The following is a 22582-nucleotide window of genomic DNA, read 5'->3' as shown; positions in this document are numbered from 1 at the left end:
ATATCTGTTTCTTTAAATAATTCACATTGTTACATTTTGTTTAAAAAAAGAAGCAAAAACACTAATAAAAAAACGATGACATATGTTTTCACTCCAATCAGAATGGATTCATTAAAAGGTAGCTACTCCACAGAAAATATAACACATTATTATACCATATGACGTTTCCTTTAGATGCTGAAAAAAATATTTTATATACAAATCTGAAATACACGTATAACTTGGATATCTATGGACTCCAAACCAGAGGCAGTTTTCTTCTGCTGGGCAGCTGTTATCAGTCCCATTCAGTCTAATGGGGTCCATTACCTGCATTCCTAGCGCTCGAACCTTTAGCTGCAGAGAACGCTATCAGAGAGTACAACTTCTAAATCACTTTCATATGCTGTGCTAATGACAAATGCTCTCTCATCGACATTGCATCATCATGTAATTTCAGCAAAGCGAGAGAAAGTATTACAGAACAAAGGCTCCCACAGCGTAACTCACACAGGGTAGCTCGAGCGCAACTCGTTATAGACGTCATCATTACATGCGGCAGCCCGATCACATGATAAGGGTGATAAACGTATCACCCTAACCTAAAGTTCGTGATGTATTATGGTCACGTGGTATGGGGTGTTGACGGTCAATGAAGCACTACGTAAATTAAAAATCCCGCACGCAGCACTACCTGTGTGAGCTACGCTGTGGGAGCCTTCCTTCTGCAGCTATATTATATAGTATATAGTATATACTCTTGAGCAAAGCAGCATGGTGCAATGACATCACTGTTGGGTAGGGTGATGTGGCACGTGTATAAGCACATTCTTAAATTAAGGGTGACATACTTTCACTGACTGCGTTTATAAAACATTCCATAACTATTAAACTCAATAATGTTGAATGTAGAAATTATAAAATTAAATTACAAAGTTTCTACTAAAGTATTTCAATAATTTGAAGACCTCCCAAAAGAGGCTGTTTGTTGTTAGCTTATTTTAGTATTTCTATATCAAATCTCCTGTATGGTATTGTATTACTGTATTTCTTATTTAATATGTGTGTTGGATAAAATGACACCAGCGTTAACTGGCACAGCCTTTACATTTTATTATTAAAAAAATAAACAATATAACTTAATTTTATTATTTTACACATATTTTACACACAAATACCCCGAACATTCTCGTACCCCACATGCAACACACAAGAAAAATAATATTGTGATATCCTTTAATAAATAGCACAGCCTTTCCCCGGCGAAAAAGACGGAATGGGACTGTTGTCAAAGAGATCCGTGACATCACAGGGTGAAAGGTGAAGGGTGAAGGGTTGAAGTGGGTGGTGTGTGTTGTGGAGGTTTCTTTTTCTGATTTGTATATTTCAGAGTGCTTTGGCATTATTTATTCCGTTAAATTGTGTTTATTGCAGTTTGTTAAAACATGGATTTAAATACGGTTTTGTCAAAGGTGGAGAGCATAGAAAGTAGCAGTGAAGAAGAGATTGAAAGTGTCTTGCGGGAATACAACAGAGAGGTAGGACAGTGATATTCATCACGTAAACAATGCAACATGTTTTATAAACAATTTGAATTCAACACTTATTTTATTTTATCATTATTCATCCGAGAAATAACATATTAAGCCGTAATGCATTTTGTCATTGAAATACGCAGAAATCCTCAGACTGCGGAAATGCTTGTGTCATTCATGCAGTTCAGCACGAATAGGGAAGCCGACATATTTTGCTTGAAAATCTGCAGCTGGATTCATTTTTTGCAACAATCGCGATCAGAGGTCTTGTCATATTCTCTTGTGTAACCTTAGTCTGTACTTGACAATACTACACCAACAATTAGTCTGCGGCCTTTCTACTGTCCAACGCACTTTATAATAATAATAATAATAATAATAATAATAATAATAATAACATTCGAACGAAATAGACGTCATCCTGCAGCAGTAAGAGGTTATTATTGACATCTGTAACCAGCATTTTAAAGACCAGTATTTACAATGCAACGTTTAAACTTGCTAAGAAACAAAGGGTCATATTTAAGACATTAAAAAAAAAATACAAAGTAGTTTTATTTGTTTTATGTATTTATTGTTACAAAATTAGAAATAAGCAAGCAGTGTAGCCACAGTATGATGTGTACAGTAATCAGATACATGAGTGCGTGGAGCAAAAGCTTAGATATTCTGGATACATATCTCCATAATATTGAGGTCACAAAAGCAATACGGGGAAGTTACTATGCAGGCAATATACAGTAAGGTCCAACAGTCTATAGCAGTTATTAACAGAGCAGTCAAGAGCATAATGTACTGAAAATATGGAGCAAGATTGTTGGTTCTGTTCATAGTAAGGTCGTAACCTAAACAGTTAATGGAAAAGGAAGTGCTGTTTAAAATGACCCTTTAAAAACTTCATATCAGAATGTACTATGCGCTAGCCGAGAGAGACCCGTGACAGTAGTTTTCAGTCTTTCACATGATTCATTTTCTTGCCAAAAATGATTATAGTCCCTGTATAACCAAACAGTTAGTCTTATATATTTGAATGCTCATTTGCATGACAGTATGTGTTATACAAGTATTTATTATTTACACCTAGACACTATAGAGGAGTGATAACCAAGGCTTTACAATCAATTTAATTATTTGTTTTGATTACCCTTATGTGGTGCTCAATATGTTTTTGTTCTTTGCTTCTTTTTGGGGAACATACTTATTTTTACAGTCTCACTACCTTCAAAACATGTACACATCCTTCAGCCAAGTACCACCATGTTCCTTTCTATATTATTTACCCATGGTCAGGCCAAAGGGCCGTCTCTAGTAAAGAATCATACAAATAAGAACAAAATGATCAAATAGGGAGACTAGTTACAACGGTAATACTAGTGCTAAGAGGAAATAATATTGATTTTAAAACCTGGGTTATTGAATCATTTCTTTTCGGGTTGAACTGTCAAAAATATAAGTTTCAAGTTGCAGGTGAAGAAGTTTGGACATGAAGCTGATCCAACAACCACAGGCTTTTGTGATTTTCAATTTTGCCAACTGTATTTATGTAAATAACATGAATTTACATTTTTCCTTTTTAGAACAGTCAAACATTCAATTTCAACCCAAAAGAAGAAGAAAAGCGAAAGGCAAGTTGTGTAAAAAAAACTTATATATACTGTATATAAAGAAGATGGCCATTTTAGTCGAGTGCACTGTTTATTATAGAATTCCTCATTGAGGCTAACTCTCCCGAACTGCACAATGTTATACAGTCTGTTATTTATCTAAACACTGCACCTGTATTCTGAAGTTTCCTTTTCTTGTGTTTATTGCAGAAACTGTGCGAGGGACTGATCAGAATCTTAGGGAAGAATGTACAGGCTTCTTGCCAAACCATGTGCTTGGAGACTTTGCGTATTCTTTCACGGGACAAGAAAGTTCTGGGACCTGTGGCAACCAAACAAGGCATGTTAGTCTTGGCTCAGCTGGCCGCACTTCAAGGCACTGGGGAATCGGTTCCAGAGATTTTAGAGGTGGGGCTGGTGGTGGAGGCGTTGAAATGCCTCTGTAACGTGATTTTCAACAGCGTGGCAGCACAGCAGCTGAGTGCTGAGCTCAGTTTTGCTTCGGGGCTGTGTGCCCGCCTGAGGATGTACACAGGCCAGGGACTTAGTCATGAGGTGGCACTCTTCTCACTGCGCCTCCTTTTCCTGCTGTCAGCACTGCGCACCGATGTGCGATCATGCTTGAGGCAAGAGCTGAAGGCAGTAGGTCTACTGATTGAAATCTTGGAGCACATCCTCAGTATAAAGTGGGTAGGGAAATACGAAGTTGCCACTGATCTGGAGGCTCCACCCTTACCCCTAGAAGACAACGAGCGCACAATGGAGGCTCTGAAAACTCTTTTTAACCTCACTCTGTCAGATTTCAATGATGAGGTAAGCCATTTTCTAGCGCTGTAGGCATTTGTGGAAAGTACCTGAACAACGGAAGATTTTATTATAGATTGGATTTATTATTCAACTTAAATGTGCAGACAGCTGTCGGTGAAGTTCCTTAGTTTTCTTAGTGAATCTACACTTGAGCTGGAATGACCAATGTGTAAAATCCTCCACGTATCAGCATTTCCACTAGAAAAAACTGCTGCCCATCATGCTTTATGTTGTGATCACTGTCATCATCATTCATCTTAAACCTGTCCACTCTTAAAGCAATACACAGTTATGTAGAAAAAATAGGCCTATGTGAAAAAGTAAAAAACAAACACCTCATTCCTTTCACTTAGCAGCCTTATAATTAGGGCTGTATTTTTTTCACGTTACAAAATGGCTTATTTCATGACATTTTATGGTCTAAAAATAGGTATTAAAAGATATTTCACGATTTAAACATAATATGTATTAAAGCAGAAAAAAATTGCATTGTTACATTCAAAATTGATAATTCTCTAAATGTCCCTAAATATTGAAATCCTTACCTGAAAAACAGTAAATGCTAAATTATAGAATATTTAATGTCCACTTTTTAAAGACATTAGTTTTCACTATCGGTTAATTATCCAGAAAAATAAAAACATAACTAAATGTAAAAATAACAACAGACACATGAGATGTCCCTGTCTTGTACTGGAGATCTTTAGCAGAAGTCTTTGCTGGGTCATTCCATGTCAAATCAACCCAAATTTTGTGAAAATGTCACCATATGTCTCAGATTTTGATGAAACTTGGTACAAAGTTAGTTAAAGTGATTTTATCAAAAGATTTGAAATTTGAACGGTCAAATACTAATAGTTCTTGAGATATGTCAGATTATACCCGGGGTGCGGGGGGCGGGGGGCGGGGGGCGGGGGGCGGGGGGCGGGGGGCGGGGGGTGGGGTTCCACCACTTTCTTGGGTAGCCAAGGTTGCAAAATAACAATGCTTTTAAAAGCCAATAACTTTTTTAATAAGTATGACAGAGCTACCAAAATTCACACCTGTATAGGTTTTTAGTCATATAATCTAAAAATCACACCAAAACAATGCTGTACAATCGACATACGAACATACTATATGTCTTTTGTGTTGCCCAATATAAAGAAACTTGCCTCTAGTGGACCTTTCTAATGTAATGCAATAAAGAAAACATTATCCAGAGAACCTCAAAAATCACCCATGTCACTTTCTAAGAAATGTTTAATAAAGCCCACAAAATATACAAATGTACAAAATACCGAGGCACGCTAACTACTACTTGACCTGCAGTTTCTCAGGCTCTAAAATGTCCCCTGTTGATTTGGGATGTTTAAATTACTTTCAATACACAGCAAATATAGTAAAGGCTCAGTGCTTGGCTGGTTTGGGCCCTTTAATGTCTGGGGAGGAATAAAAGGCTGTGGCAACTGTAGTAGTTGACTTAAATATACCATACTTAAAGGTAAAGAAACAAATACCTGATTCTTAACTGCAGGTGTAGATTTTAGGAGCTGTTCCCTAGTTTGAGTATTTACGACAGCACAGGAACACATACTGTAGTTCTGCAAGGCTCCAGTTTGATTTCATTCTTTTCTTTTTCTACACATTATTATAAACCCATGGACCAATTACCAAGAATTACAGTGGGTGTTCATGTTCTTTCTCTGACAGGAGTGATTGTAAAACATACCTTTCATGGTTAAATGGAGGATCAATAGGTCATCAAGGGATTTTTTTTTTTTTTTTTAGCAGTCCGCTAGTTCCACAGGTGAGTTTAAAAAAAAAAAAAAAAAAAATGTGGCATAGGTAGTATCAAGTATTTCCTGTGGGAACAGGTACACAAGTCACCAGCAGTGACAACGTTTCTATTTTCTTTCTGCAGTCTACTGTAGTAAGAATGTACCATCTATATTAAACAGGAGTTATCATATCCAAACAGTAAATATTTGTATTAAATTTGTTGTCCTTTTAATATTTGTATAATTACTAAACTAGCAGTTTAACCCTTCCACTATTGATTACTGACGTGCCACAACACAAAATGCATGGGGTGACACCCCCATATAAAACAGGTAGGAGAAGTAACTACACTTAAGAGTTTATTTGATAACTGTAAATTGTTTCAGTCCCAACATTAAAATAAGCTTGAAAAGTCATTGTGTAGGGGTGGCTGAAGTTGAAGCTAGAAAGTGCTCATCAAAATCTAAGGATACTGGTTTCAGCACTAAACTAGATTACAAGGAACTATTCCTGCAGCTGGCATGCTCCACAGAGAGAAGACCGTGCATGATCCATCGCTGCCTTGAATGCCCTGGGGTAGAGCATTTGAGCCTATCTACAGGGGCTCTTTGAAGAAGCTGAGATGGGTGATGAAGACATCATTCAATACAAGCAGTGGACTCATGGCGCACAGACCAAACCATGAACCTCTCAAACACTGTTAGAATTCATCAGCATTACTTGTGCTGCAGTGGACAAGGCAGCTTAGCACCACTTTATTGCTAAAGCTCAGGCTGCATATCTGAAGGACTTGAACATATCACTTCCTGAAAGTTCTCTCATTGTCCTGCTAGATTTTGTAGAAAATTATTAATTTATCTGTCTATATGCAGTACAGGGCTTCCACTGGGAGATGTCCCAAGCAACACTCCATCCATTTACAGTGTACTACCGACAACAAGAAAGTTATGAACTTCATTGCCTTAAGGTCTCCACATACAGGATGCGATGCGATAAGCGAATGTGTCATATGACACAACACACCACGACAAAAAAAAAACGTGCATTTTTGATATGAGGCGTTCACACTGCCTACGATGCATGGCCGACACTGAAGCGATGCGAAAATTTTTTTAAGGGTGTAGAGGCTCACTAGACGCACACTCATTCGCTCTTGTTAGTGACAGTCGATGTTTCTAGCCGCCCATCACAGACCTTTGCTGGCAGTCTAACTGACGGATGGCTTCAGACTCTGCCGGTCAACTCTGACAGGTATTTACCAGTTAAAGGAATTGCGACAGACACACAAGTAGGCCTACTTTACTGAATCCAGTACATTTTACATCAGCTTTGTTGGTGATCAAGGCTGAACTTTATGGATCTGCACCACTGTAAAATGTTTAAATGTTGTCTTCCTTTTTAGCAACAATACACTAAACCTGCAACATCATTTAAAAACCAGGGGTACAGTGGGGTCAGAGCGAACTGGAGCATTACGGTTGCATAGCCTAATATTAACTACAATCACTCGCTGCCAGGCTGCTCACAGTATGTACGACACAGCACAGGCTAGCATTTACTTTTGTACACACTATGGATTATAAATAAGTTGTTCTCTTATGTGTCAGGTTTTTTTGTTGCAAAGTGGTTTGCAGTGCGCAGGTGTAGAGGTGATGTGATTATGAAACAGAAGACCGACAACAAAGTCAAATAGAAAACGTTTATTTTTATAATCCCGGTCTGGCGACTGCAAAGAATAATCCCAGGCAATACATAGCAATGTGTATTGCACTGTTTCAAAACAAAGGGCTACAGTCCTGAAAGAATAAACACAGTATAACAAACACAAAAAGACACACACACGATCACAAGTCCAGAGTGAGTGCTAAAGTGCAAGTGGTGAAATACAATTTATTTGTGCACAGTGGTGAAGTGTTGTCCGGGTTTGGTGCTGGCCTTAAGCGACAGCTCGGGATCGTGTTCGCTGTCTAACAAGAACAAACAAATATAATTAGACACGACAAACAAACAAAATACTCACGGTAAGTTTACAGTTCTCCTTTATTGGTTCACTTAACTATAACAAAGGAACAGATCACCTAGCCATGTCCACTTTTGTATTCAAACCTACAGCGGGTTGTACAGAAAATATGCAATATATAATCTTCTATAATCTGGGGTTGAATATCCTTATTGGAACATTCTGATATGTTTTCAGAAAACCGTTTTACATAACTTAAAATCGAAATTGCTTTCCAGAATTGTTGCGGGCATGTCATTTAACACTCATTTCCAGATGATACTAAACCATACTGTACTTGTGTGTGTATATATGCCTGTATTCTCAAGGCAATGCACATCGAATTACAGTGTGCCACAAGGAATGCTTTGTTTTTGTTCATAAACACTAACATCATGTTTTCCTGGAAAACAAAATGCACACTTCATCCAACAACTGCAAGTTGAATCACGTTACCACAGCCAAGTGCTTTTCTAATTTAAGTCTGTCCTCCACTCGGACACTTTCCGTTAGCCCGGTTCCAAACAGATTGTTGATTTATTAATAAACAAATCTGCAATAATAAATATACATGGTTCATTTCAGTTCCTTAGTCATTTTACCTCAGCAGTGTGTTTGTGGTCAAAACATTCTATTTGTTGCAAAGCATGTCCGGCAATGGGGGAAGAAGCTGGTTAGTTAATTACTTGAGAGAAGGTGTTGAAGGGGTCGAGTCAATTCCATTCTCTAGGTGAGATGACCAGGAAACCTGTTTTAAAGCAACGAGTCAGTCAACACGCCTTTACCACTGTTTCATATTTTATCCTAGTTATTATTGTAATGCCAGTAAAATGCTAAACTTAATTTGTGGAGTACTGTACATAGGATTACTGTCACATGACATTGCTGGACTGTTACTAAACTTTCATATTTTTTATTGTTATTGTAAATGCCAGCAATAAGCGAAACAGGTCTTTTCAAAACACCTCTATTTGTAGACTGAACTATTGTGTTAGTGGAAGACTGTAAATATGATTCTCACAACTGTGCTGGACATTTTTTTTTCTGAACTGTTGTAATATAATTCTTAGGTTTTCCTGCTTATTTTAATGCCAGCAATGAGCCAAGTGATGTCTATAAACATTATAACAGGTTTGAAGTGTCTTCAGGTGCTTTACTTACTATTGCAGCAACAAGAGCCTGATTAGGGGGAAAAAAAATGAATTGTGGTAATATTACTTATTTTAACTAGCAACATTATATTTATGTTCAAATGCCATATTTAATTATTCATACATTGATAAAAAGCGGGAACAAATGGAATTGGACATTTGACAAACAGAATTTAGTATTCCCAAGAATGGAACAATTAGTAGCCCTAAAGCTGGTTACAATTGAAGGCAGTGCAAACACCAGTGTGTTATGCAGTAGTATAAAGCAATTTTATGCAGGCCACCAGTTAAGCATGCAGTCTATATCTATGATAACAACCGACAGCTGCATAGGATGAGAGGATGATTCAAAATCAGAGGCAGAGCCACAATAAATGTCTTGTTGAAATTTAAAGTAAATTGTAAAATTGTTGGAATATTGTTTCAAAAATTGTATAATATAACAAAAATATAAGGGTTAGTGCGTGGCCGAAGGTTTCTCACTGATAATTTACCCATTCTCAGTCAAAATGGCAAGTTTCTCAGTATCTAAAAAGCTTCGAGGGAATGCAGGTTGTGATCTTCACATACATTCGCTGCTTGTTAATTTATTTTTTTAAACACAAGTGGGCTTGCATCTTCAAAAAATATTAATTAAGAAATAGGAACACAATTTATTTCAGAAACCATCTATTTCGCTACGCGGCCAGTATGAAAGCCTGCATCGTACAGTATTCTAAAAAAAAAAAAAAAAAAAAAAGCAATGTTACATTGGTGTGAAACGACCTTTAACTAAGTTTTCTACTCTAAAGTAACATTTAAACCTGTCGGCAGCTCTTGTGTATGTTGATGTAGCTGAAGCTACATTATTTGGTGACCTTTCTGTGAATTATTGGTGTACTAAAAATCACTGTGCCAAAATCGTAGCCTTACATATAATTGATCAATTACAGTTCAATTACACACCTTTCCAAGCTTAATCATTCACATTTCCATGTTGCATTTTACATTGAGTGAATGTTCTTCTTGTATTTCCAACCACTTTTAGTGACTCAATTTGTTTGAAAAAAACGTTAGTCCTATATAGTATGTTTCTGTATTTGTACCTGTGATTACTGTTTGGTAGACTAAACATAGTAAACAAGTTAATATGTGTAGCTGTTTATGTAACTTTGTAGTGTAATTGTAATTGCAATTTCAGCGACCAATTGTGCTGTAATTGTTATTGACCCCAGGTCTGGTCGAGAACCAATGAAATGTTTCTAATTGAAGAGGTTGGATTGAAGCTGCCAATGTTGTGAAATCAAAAGATCTTTTTTTCCAGGAAGACCCGATGATTAACTAATGTGAAACAAAAGTAATTAGTCAAAACTGATTTGACCAGGGATATGCTAATAAAATATCCAAATCATCCTGATTTTTATGTTGAAAAAAATACTGTAGAAATACATACAAGAGAGTAGAAAGCTAGTGAAAGTAGTGCATTGTGTTTTAAACCCTACAGCCTGTACAATAATACTTTAATGCCTATTTCTATACATGGATCATTTGTTTACATGATCTTATGTCTTTGTACTGCAGATGTCTTGCTCTGTTGAGGATTATAGCTGGAAGAGCTTGTTCTTCAGTTTCATATCGGTAGCAATTCCTTCCTTGATGACACATTATGAGCTCAAGCCTTTATTCCCTAATGAACTGTTGATAGTTTAAGACATTATTTCTTCCTTGTCTATAAATCAAATGTAAGTAGAAGAAATACTAAAAAGAAACTGACAAAGAATTATTTGTCAAAGGATGATACTGATTGAGTAGGTTTTGTGCACTGTAATTACAGTTAGTAGACTTTATTATATTTATTTTGAACATTAACTGTCAATAGCCAGTAACATCCACTCCTTCACTCCTGTTCCATCACAAGTCATCTGTCAACATCACATCAGTTTGTGTCTGGTGTCTTAGGCCCTGTCCACACTATGCCTTGTAACCATATTGGTTGCCTTTAAATTGACTTTAAAGTGCTAAATATACGGTTAGCATCTGCACTACGCAGTGTTTTAATATCGTACTTGAGAACCAGACTCGAGACCACCTTGGAGTGTTTTGGCGCGTTGATGTTACAAATACAGCCACCTGAAAGAGTTGAAAATGACTTTCAATACTGCTGTACTATTTTTAGGCTTTTGTTGTAAAATGGTGGATCGTGGAGCGCCGTGGTCATATTTATGGCATGTTGACAGAGCCTATGCAAAGCTTACCGTTGCTGTTTCTCCATCACTGATATCTTGTGTTTTCAATAAACAAACTCATAATGTTCATGCTAAGCAACACTAGGTCTTCCGTGGGCATGGGCTCCATATTTGGAAGCTTGTAAACAGACCGTCCACGGTGGAATACTATCGTTTTAAGTCCCACAGTCCATTGCACTGCTAGGAACTGTAACCAGACTATTTTAATAATGTTTGTAATCATTAAGCCAGACTAAACAGGAAATTATACTGTAGTGTGGACACTTTGAGCTGGATTAATTAAAACGTTTTTGAGTACGGTTCTCGAGATCGGTTATGTAGTGTGGGCGGGACCTTAGTGTAAGGATGGGGATCATGTTATTGTTCGTCCTTCATTTGATAGGACGGTGCCCACCAGCTTCGCCTCATCACTGCCATCATGCGCCATGTTTTGATGATAAAGACTCAGACGGAGGACAAAACAGAGGAATTGCACAGGTTAGCATGATTTTTGGTGTAATACAGCTTGAGAGATATGCATGTGTGTCACAGTGTTTTGGAGTAAATTAATCAAATAAAATAGTAAAACGTCTTATTCACTTGACAATAAAATATAAGGTGTAGTTTATTGTGATTGGTGATGTCGTTAACATATGTTTGCATAATAAAAATAATGGATGTAATGCTTGTACTTTTTTCTGCTATTTGCACTTTCATCTGCACGATCGAATGCACCAATTTGTGTTTATATAATATATATTTTTCTCAGTCTAATCTATGTATGTCAAGGTAAATGTAATTATATTACAAATCTGTACATGCTTACTGTAGCACTGCAAAAAGTGACGGCTTCACGTTTTGAATGGTTTGTAGTGTTTACATACATGTCAGTGCTTTAGAATTCCGAATTAGATGTCATTGTGTTCTGTTTATGGCGATGGATCAGTATTGCATACTAAGACTAACATAAATGATTTTACTAAGGCAAGAAACTATACTGGGTGCTGTATTGTCCCTGAGGTCAAAGATCAGTGCCTACTGTGCCACCCAGCTCCCCTGCACAGTTCTAAGCACTGTTACCAAATGAGATGCATAAGTCATAAATAATGTTAAGAATTGAGAGACTGGAGAAGGTATTGGGATGGCAGAAAAATCTAAACAGGTTCTGTATTGAGCAGAACAAACCAGGCAATTCACTTTAACTGCATCAGTCTGACTGGGAGAGAGGGAGAGTTTTTAGTCCATTAATTTATGTATTTATTGTTGTATATGTTTACTTATTAGATACAGAACTGGCACTACCAATATAGACAAGACCTGCATTCTCTTATAAATATAGACCTGTGACCTTCTTCCGTTTTAGGAATAAAAAAAAAAATCTTGATGGTGTTTCCTTGTCCTTCATACGGATTAGATACTGTATAAGGCCCTGTGCACAAAACTTTGAAAACTTTGAAAACTTTTAAATACATTGTGAAAAGGACCATGACAAAGTGGCACACATTTCTAAATTACACCTACAGATAAACAGTTGGTGGACAACTACTGTATTTCTTAACTTGGCAAATGTCGAATTGTAGCTTAAAATAAATTAAAATAAATTATACTAACATTTACAAATTATTGATTATGACAACACATTTATATGAGTACATTTTAATTAAAAAAATATAGTTGTACCCACTGGATATTTCATACATATTCTACTATTATTATTAAAAAAAAAAAAATTTAATGATGCAGAAAATGTAAATAAAAGACCTGCTCAGTTCTGACTTCTGGCTAATTGTGTTATTCAGAAATAAGTATTTCATTCACAAAGCATGTTTAGGTCACTGAATTTAATTAATGCAAAGGGCTCTTAAGAAAAAAAAAATGACAGTCAAAAGTTTTGCTTGTGTGCTTTTCGACAACTAGTCTGCCCCCTTAAAAGCATTTTAGGTGCCCTGATTCAGCACATCGGGAGGGGTCTGGGAGCCAAGAGGGTGGGTGTCATCTGTGGATGATTAATGATCTGCAGAGAAGGGTAAGTCGTGCCTAATATATTCTGTATTTTCACCCCCTGTGGAAGGCATGCTAATGCCATTGTGTAGACCTGGCTATAGTCTCAGGCTCTTTGGTAGCTCAAGAATTTCATACTCTCCCCTGGCACAAATAAAACTGTCAGCCGGGGGACTCGGATCAGAAAGCCAAGCCTCTTGCACTGAAAGGAATAGCTCAAACACACTGATCCAGAAAATTCATTTTGAAGGTGTTTTAAGATCAGAACACTTTTTTTTATTATTATTCAAATCTTTTTTACCAACAAACAAGTCTTTCTAATTTTAAAGTTTAAAAAAAAAAAAAAAAAAAAAAGCGCTTTACAAGTACTTTGCTTTTCCAAACTGTACTATGAGAGCAATGCAGGCACCATTGCAGTAATCAGTCAAATAAATAAGGGAAGTTGAAATATACCTGATCTATCTATAGTATTGTGTAAAACTTTATAATCAGATTGTGCACTGTAAAAACAAGTTGTGTATTATTATCAAGGCCTTGGTCTCATGAGGCTTCACCTATTTGCAGCACCCTATGGGACCCATTAGCTTACTCCACCCCCCATTTTCCATTTTTCTAACTGCTGCATTTAACTACTGTACCCACCAGACTGCCTCCAATTACTTATTTAACAATGTCATCTACAGTATAGCTTACCCTGGGCTCTAATCAGATTTTTGCCCTTCCCACACTTTGCCACTTTTTTTTTACCATTTGCTTCCCTCTTAAGTTACCGGTAATCAAAATTCAAAACTGTAAAATAATGCAGTAAAATTGAAATGTTCAAATTCTGTACTCTTTTCTTCATCCTTTCACTGACACGTTACAGTGATTTTGGTCATATGGCTTATCGTTCATATATGTTGCTTTGAGACTTCTTTTATAAGTCAGATAACTTGTTGCTACATTGACAAACATTGTTTTTTTTGTGTAATACTTGTGTTCATTTGTTGTCACCTTCAGATAAATCCCTATGAGAGTAATACAGTCTGGATCCCTGTTCAATGTATAAAATTCCTTCAACTTTTAATTTCTTTGCCTGTCATGTGCTCAATGTTCAGCTACTGTGATTTGTGCAGAATATGTCACTTTTATACTGTAAGATATGCTTATTATCAGTATAGTGAATTTCATATTGTGGTGCAGGTCTTGAATTTCAGCGTGGGATTGTGGGAATCGCGCATTTTCCAAGTTGCTCCTGCATATCTGCAACTTTCAGTGTGGGAAAATCCTGCAGAGATATTTTAAGACACCAAATTTAGAATGCCTGAAACACTACAACAATCTATAAGGAAGTAGGTGTCAGTGATGAAAGCACTATGAGCCGCATTCTAAGTAGTTCTGGTTTAAAATAAATAAATAAAAGTAGTGCTGGATATTTTTAGTACCGCAAGACTTTATTCTCTCGTATGTGATTCTCGGCCACTATCTTTAAGGATTATAGAAACTCAGTACACTGCAGTAAGTAAACAGTTTTGGGGAAAAAAAGACAATATTATGTCTATCTAGGTGGTGTTTTGCAAGCTTTAACTCTTAAAACTCCATTCTTTTTGGGGCACCAGAGCCCGAAGGTTATGCACATATTACTCAGGCACCGTAAACGTATTCAGTGTGTGTGTGCGGTACTCCTAGCCGGAACTACGATCGCCTGAAGTTAAGACTCATTATGTGGCTCCCGAGTGGCGCATCCAGTAAAGGCGCTCCTCGCAGGATGTGCCCTATAGCCTGGAGATCGCAGGTTCGAGTCCAGGCTATGTCACAGCTGACCGTGACCGAGAGTTCCTAGGGGGCGGCGCACAATTGGCTGAGCGCTGCCCGGGTAGGGAGGGCTTAGGTCGGCAGGGGAATCCACGGCTCACCGCGCATCAGCGACCCCTGTGGCCGATAGGGCGCCTGTGGCTCTGCAGCGGAGCCGCCAGATCTGTGTTGTCCTCCGGCACTATAGGTCTGGTGGCATTGCTGTGGATCTGCAGTGCGAAAAATGACGGCTTGGAAGGAGCACGTTTCGGAGGACGCGTGTTCCAGCCTCCGTTTCCCGAGTCGGCGGGGGGGTTGCGAGCGGTGAGCCGGGGATACAGATACTAATTGGGCATGCTAAACTGGGGTGAAAACCGGGGTAAAATAATTGGCGACGACTAAATTTAAAAAAAAGAAAAAAAAAAAAAAGACTCATTATGTGACAGAGTTCACAGCTTAGGTTTCGTTTTGAGCCTATTGCTTCGTAGCAGCTAGACAGAAAGAGGCGGTATCGTTGTAAAGCTTAGAAGCTCAGCCCTTCAAGCCCTGTGGTTACAGGATGTATTCAACAGGTTTGGAATTGTATCATATAAAAATGAAATGTGTTCCTATGCCTTTTTTTTTTTTTTTTAGCCATGCCATCAATCTGCTAAGCAACATTCCTGTTTTATGCCTGGGGGTGATGATCAGTGTTCAAAGCCGGGGAGGAATCGAGGAATACAGTGGGAAGAACATGGATGTCATCCAGGTCTTATTGGATTTTATGGTAAAGAGGATAGACAAGGTAAGAGGGGAGAAAATAATCTGTGACTGCTTAATAAAGTGTCTAATACAGTGTCCACATCATTGGTATTTTGTTTGCCTATTCTTCAAAAAGGGCTCCAATTTTAAGGAAGGACTTACCCCCGTGTTTAGCCTAATGACCGAAAGCGCCAGACATCACAGAGATATCAGGAAATATATTAAAGCTCAGGTAAGAGCGTTTTTCAAACGAACTTAAGTATTGCATTTCTAATGTATTTTTAGAGTAGCTGGATATTTGATCCTAGGGTTAGTATGTTTTACAGATACTTTCACAGGACAAAATTATAATGTTTGATTTAGCCAAAATAATTTGTAAGTCAGATTTTAATTGACCATAGCCTATGCACTTACATAAACTAACACTCCTGAGTATCGTTAACTACAGTTACAGTTCTGCTAATCCATTTTGTTTGTCACTAATCTGTTATAGATGAGTCTACTTGAGGGCATTGTGTAATGTACACTTATAAACATCCTTTTAATTTAGGTTCTGCCTCCACTAAAAGATGTAAAGAACCGCCCGGAAGTGGGAACAACTATCCGAAACAAACTTGTGCGTCTCATGACACACGTGGACACTGGCGTGAAGCAAAGTGCTGCTGAATTCCTCTTTGTGCTCTGCAAAGAAAGTGGTGTGTATTAAGTATGTAATTAAGTATGTAATTCCATTGTGGGAGTGTTAAACCTCAAACATCTATGAGAAAAAAAAAAATATATATATATATATAATTTTCTAAAAAAAATGTTTGCATTGTGCGGGCTAATTGTGTTTTAGTTGACAACTTGTTAAAGTACACTGGCTATGGCAATGCAGCGGGGCTCCTGGCTGCTCGAGGGCTGTTGGCAGGAGGAAGAGGGGGAGGCCAGTACTCCGAAGATGAAGATTCAGATACAGAGGAGTACAAATCGGTAAAACCTTTGTAAGTACACAAGACACCTCAAACCATCTGCAGTATCTGTATCATGTAAGGTACCGAAAATAAAACATGTTGGGTCAGTTGCAAGTTGCCACTTAAATCGGTTTAACTAAGGTTTAAACCTCAAAACAGGTCTTAAAAAAGGCCGGTCTAAGAGCTCAGTTGTACCTATTTAGACCACAAGGTGTCAAAAGGTATTTTCAACTTCCAACATACCTGCAGTGGTTTAATTTAAGCCCATTTTGCGGTCTATTTTAGACCATGTAGCAGCAGGTTTAATTGTGGGGATTCTACCTTTTGAAGAGACAGTATTTCTGTCAGAAAGAAACTTCCCGATATACAAAAATATTATAACTTCAGGTAAGATGTTCATAAAACATATCCATCTGCCATTTTTATTGAAACAGTATGTAAATTCTATAGTTTCAGTATAATGGCGTTGGAGTCACTATGCATGCATGCAACACAACTGTGTGGTATAATGCTAACCACAAAATAGCATATTTCAATAAATTAAATACTAAGAATAAAATAGCTAAAATGTGTAAAACATATTGGAAAAAACTAAACATTTTAAACAGTATTTCATCATAGGTACCATGTATATTCATACTTCCCACCTAATCCATAGGGTGCACATTGTTAGATTATCACGGATACTGAAAAGACGGTGGGTGCGTTAAATAAGTGAGCTGCTCGGAGCAGCTCCGTGAAAGAACGCACTTAACGGCATGCTCAGTTCTGCTTCCCCTGAGCAGCTCGGACTGCTGCAGAGCAAATTTTTTCAGTGATCCGAGCGAGCGGAAAAAGTCTCGCTCTGAGCCGCAGTTACTTAACACACCAACTATAAAAATACCAGGAACCCTTTTACAACATACATCGACAACAAATTCCAAATTAGGTACCGTTTGTCAAAAGTTAACTCTCCACCAGGAAAAACAATGTGTTCAGTGCTGTAGTTCCCTACTCATTTCCCAGACATTGCTGCTGAACTGTGTAAAAATGTACATTATAGCAATTTAAATGCTATATTACATTTTATTTTAGGTGTCATTTAGGCATATTCAATATTACAAGATACAACATACTTACTGTGTAGATGAATTCGCAAGGAATGGTTAATTTGTGGCATTCGTCTTTAATTAGAGCTGGTTTAAAACGGTTCTGAAGTAAACCACTAAATGGGTCTTCCAAAACAAATTAATTGGTTTAAGTGTTTGGTACGTTGGAGTAGAGTTTAATTTAGACCAATGTAATGGTTCAATAGGGGTTGAACCAAACCCAAATTTAGCACCAAGATAATGGTACGTTGCAATTGACCTGTTATATCCACATCTCTCTTGTCTGGATTCTGGAGAGAACTATTGTCGTAGTATAACGTGTGTTCAGATCAAGTTGATAAGGTACTTTCCAAAGTGAATAATGTTCAGATTTGGTTATTGCCTTGTTGTTAGTTTATGTAACATATTTACTTTTTTGGTTTATTTATTTATTTATTTATTTGTTTGTTTGTTCAATGCATGTTTTTATTTATTTCAGTATTAATCCTATCACTGGCCATGTTGAAGAACCAATGCCAAACCCCATTGAGGAAATGACTGAAGAACAGAAAGAATATGAAGCCCTTAAACTAGTCAACATGTTTGATCAGCTTTCCAGGTACTGCATATTTTTTACTAGGTCTGTTGTCCAGGGAAGGGTTCTCTGCAAAATGAAGTAAGGTTGATAGTATGTTAGTAACAACTGCTATACAAGTGGGTATAAATGGGTACTGTATATCCAAGAAACAAGGGGTGCATGATGTTTTTCTCCAGTGCACTTAATACTTAACTTAAAAAAAAAAAAAAATAGATCTGGGATGATGGCAGATTGGGAATTGCATAATAATTACTGAATTAAACTATAATGTATAAAAATGAATGCAGATTGGGCAGTGGTATGGCGAATCTCTGTATACTGTAAAGAGTATACTTTGGTTTGACCTCCCTTTTACCAAAATAAAAAATAAATCATCCAAATGCTTTAACCAAGAACAATATCATTTTTCTTCAATGCATTCCTTTTATTTTTTGAAATACCAGTTCGAACATATCTTCTTTTGTCCTATGCTGTCCTTTATTTAAAAACGTGTGTGTATATACAGTTGATTAGTTAAGGATTAATTGAAGGCCAGATGACCGTTTTCCTTGCCAACCTGTTCATAAAACCAAGAATTTACGTCTGTGCTGGTCGGCTCCAATTACCGTAGCCTGAGTATTATAACATATCGAACAAAATTAAATGAAATGAGTAAGTAAAAGAACCCAACAGTACACCGGCTGCTCATTAAAACCGCATAATTAATTATTGGGTAATTGGTACAAACAGTGGGAGCATTTATTTATTTATTTATTTATTTTCTGCGCATCCCTCTTTTTTTTTTTTTTTTTTTTTTTGAACCATGTAACAAGACATTGGTACATGAAAGGATCAGAACTGATTATAGCTGCTCAATTAGAGCGAGGTGAACGAGTCTTTGAGAACAACCTGCCAAGAAGCAGGAATTCTCATCCTGTCACCGCTATTTCAGTATAGACAACATAATGAATTACGAGTGTCAATGTGGGCCCACTGCCTGTACAGCAGAGGAGATAAAGAGATTCTCGAACAATAGCAGAAGGTGTGTTTTCTTTTATTTGGAGTAGTGATCAAGCTAAATGGCAGCGTGTAGTTAAGGCTCGTATAGCTGGTTCTGAAGTAACTCTCGGGTGACCTGCAAGTTGAGACAGGAATGCACTTTACCAACTCCTTAATTGCGACTCCATTCCAGCTGAGGGTCCTTCAGCAGACTGCCTTGTTTGTGATGGGATCATTTCTAATACAGATTGGAACAGGATGTTATATTGGGTGTCACTGTGTAAAATGAATACAAACACGTTGTTCTTCTATTTAAGAGATCTGTCATCAGTTTGCTTAATATGCAGATCACAGTATGTGAGAACTTAATGACTATTATTTCAGTGAAACTATTAGAAAATACCTAGCAGTTATAGTGCATTGATGAATAAATTTACCATAAACACCTACAGTGTTAAAAATATGTTTCCTTGCTGTTTCAGAGAGAGAGAGAGAGAGATGCTTTGCCACAGTTCGGGACCTTTTCCCGCCGTCACTATGTGTTTTAAAAAAAACTCCACCAACAGTACGGGGTTCAAAACAGGGCTAGGCCTGTATTTTTTATTTATGAGATGTATAATGTATATATAAAACAAATTAATAAACAGGAGAGAACACGGTACCCTCAGTGGCTATCACAGTGTTACCGAGGTGCAGGGACACTGCAGCTTGAGCACAGTAGAAAGTTAATAAAGGTGCATTATTTATTTATTTATTTATTTATTTATTTATTTTATTATTTATTTCCAAACGAACAATTAGCTAACTGTATTGTGAGGGAGCCCCCTCACATGGTAATGTCTTTATAAAGTGTGCAGAGAATTTGTACTATTTTAAATGTATATTCTGACATTATTGTTTTTATTAAGTCAGCAGAAAGCCGTGCTCATGTTTATATTCTGTGTACATGTTTAGGCCACCAAGTTTATTTATACAGTACTACTGTATATTGATTGTATAATAATAATGCATTTGTTTTCAAGGCGTAACACTTGCACTGTGAGTGTGAGTGCACAGGGTAAAGAAATTAAGTTATCCTTTTTATATGTATGTGTTTTATAGATATTTATATGACCCAGAACATGATTGTTTTAATTTGTTACGCAGTGGATATTTTAAAACTATTGATGAGATATTGGTTGGATCAAAAACCCAGACTGTGAGTCCCCAGGACTGATAAAGTCTGGGAAAATAATGCAAATGATGCAGACAAACATAATTCCCTACATATATAAGGAAAACTATAAGGAAACTATTATTAGCTTGTTATTGTTTGGTAGAAATATTAACAGAAACTAGGTTGTTAGCAAACTTTGGCAGTATCTGGTTATGTATTGTAAAAAAAAAACATGTTTTATTAGTGGCCCTCAGAAGTGATGTCGGATTTCTTTTCTGAACCTTACCACCTTACAATTGTATCTGTCTTCATTTTTTTAATGGTGCACAGCGTTAAATGGAAATGTTTATCCACTGAAAAATGTGGGCTACCATAGTTTACCTTTTGGTAGCCCATCGGTCTACCACACATAGCAGTGATTTGTCTGCCCCTGCTATACCTACCATCCACTACCTTCCGCCGTACTTTATTAAATAAAGTATAAAAAGCTACTCAATTAGCCTTTTTTAAATTAAGGGACGCATGTTAATCAATGTAAATCTTTTATAAAAACTTTCATTGGATAGATCAGTGATTAATCATCTTTAGTTCAGTCAGTGTCTCACAGAGCAAATATAATTAGATTAGCTGTAGAGGGGCAGCAAGAGCTTTGAAGAGATTAAAATGACCAATGATCCTGTATTTAAACTGCTGTGAACAATAGTGACAGTAGGGGAAGGGATAGCCAGTTAGTGAATCAACATCTTTGAGCACAACTAAAGTGAGGGAGGAAAAAAGGTGATTTTTCACAAATTGATTTATTTAGGAATACAATGGACAAAAAAAGCTAGAAGGGCAGGTGGGAATAAAATAGCAACCAATTTGTTAGTAGAAAAAAGAATAGCAACCCTTTTATATAATACAATGGAGCTACATCCTCTCCAGGGCTCAGTAAGGTTTCACTTGGCTATCAGTTGGCTCAGACGATTTAGTATTGTTTTGCTATTATGCAGTAACTGAATACATTTATTTCATTTGATTTTTTTCTTTTCATCCACAGGCAGCAGATTATTCAGCCGATGGGAGTGAAGCAGGACGGCACAATAGCCCCTTTGGCAGAGGCGATAAGCCAGTGTAACATAGAAAGTTGTAGCTCCGACTCAGATTAATGTGCCCCTTGCTTGACTGGTCAGCGTGGCTAATGCCCAGGTACTTCTGCTATTTCTCCACATATCAGTCTCCTTGTTCTGGAGACCCTGGGCATGCATCTTAACCTTTAGGTTTAATGTATGCAGATTCTTCTGGTGTGTCCCTAATTCTTATGTATGTGTAGCTTCAAAAAAGGTAAAATAAAATGGTAAGGGGGAGGGAGTAATATCAAATTCATATTTCTAAATCGGATGGTGTAAGTTATTTGCTTTTTTATTTTCAGCATATACATTTTTCCTCCATGAAAGAATGTTTGTATTTAAAGTGGTAGGGCTGTGTCTGTACAGTATCTATGTAAGAGAACTAGGAATAAAACATGTTATTTTCATACAGTGTGGACACCAAAACATATTTCTAGAATGGAATGTGTATGTAATGAAAATAGCGTTTGTTTGTTTGTTTGTTTCTGCCTGAAAATATTTAAAAACTGAAACATTTAATTCCAACTACTATACAGAACATATTGGTGATTTCAATATAAAAGCTGTACAGCAAAAAGAAATAAACAAACAAAAAAAAGATTTAGAATTGGCAAATTAGTACTATGTTACAACAAAAATCGCGCTCACAAAATAGATTTTATTAGTGGATGATCTGTGTAGTCACCTGCTGGTCACTCACATTTGAGTTATTTGTTTTACCTTGCTACTTATTCATATGCCATCAATGTATATTTTCTACATATGCTTACACTCTTTATTTAACCTTTTATATCAGAGCTCCTGTTTCACAGAGTAGTTTTGTTGTACATATGTACACATCTGTAACAATAATGCACAGCAACGTTTTTTTTTCAATGTTGTGCTGATTTGCATAAATTATATTAAATGTTTTGTAATGTCTAATTATCTTTTTTTATATCTAGTTTCATAAATGCTTTGTAACCCTCTTCAATGAAAAAATTAACATACTATTAGCTGGTTTTATTATATAATAGATACTTTTAGACCCATTGTAGAATCTCTGCCTACATCTGTCAGACTATAACCATTTTTTGCAAATACTAGATAATTTTGCCTTGCATAGAAACAGTGAAAATCTCATTCTCTTCACAAAGGATATCAAAAAGCCTCTACACAGTTATCCC

The 22582-nt window shown here is 36.9% G+C and overlaps 1 protein-coding gene across 2 annotated transcripts; it reads left to right on the top strand.

The window, feature by feature from the left end:
* Window positions 1–1305: 1305 nt before the first annotated feature.
* On the top strand, window positions 1306–22328 carry LOC117419939 (synembryn-B-like). Of its 2 annotated transcripts, none has more exons than XM_058986186.1 (10): window positions 1306–1517; window positions 3092–3139; window positions 3329–3526; window positions 11444–11538; window positions 15448–15598; window positions 15692–15787; window positions 16106–16250; window positions 16394–16538; window positions 18075–18194; window positions 21347–22328. In XM_058986186.1, exons 1-10 carry the CDS (start codon window positions 1425–1427, stop codon window positions 21453–21455), a joined length of 1200 nt encoding a protein of 399 aa, XP_058842169.1. In that variant the 5' UTR covers window positions 1306–1424; the 3' UTR covers window positions 21456–22328. The 2 variants fall into 2 exon arrangements, with proteins under 2 accessions (XP_058842169.1, XP_033889238.1); XM_034033347.3 differs by having other exon boundaries at window positions 3329–3931.
* The last annotated feature ends 254 nt before the right edge of the window (window positions 22329–22582 follow it).

This window comes from Acipenser ruthenus, chromosome 14 (genome assembly GCF_902713425.1).
Source record: "Acipenser ruthenus chromosome 14, fAciRut3.2 maternal haplotype, whole genome shotgun sequence".
Lineage (NCBI taxonomy): Eukaryota > Metazoa > Chordata > Actinopteri > Acipenseriformes > Acipenseridae > Acipenser > Acipenser ruthenus.
Note: the sequence above shows the minus strand (reverse complement) of the source record. Positions and strands in the feature narration are given on the sequence as shown.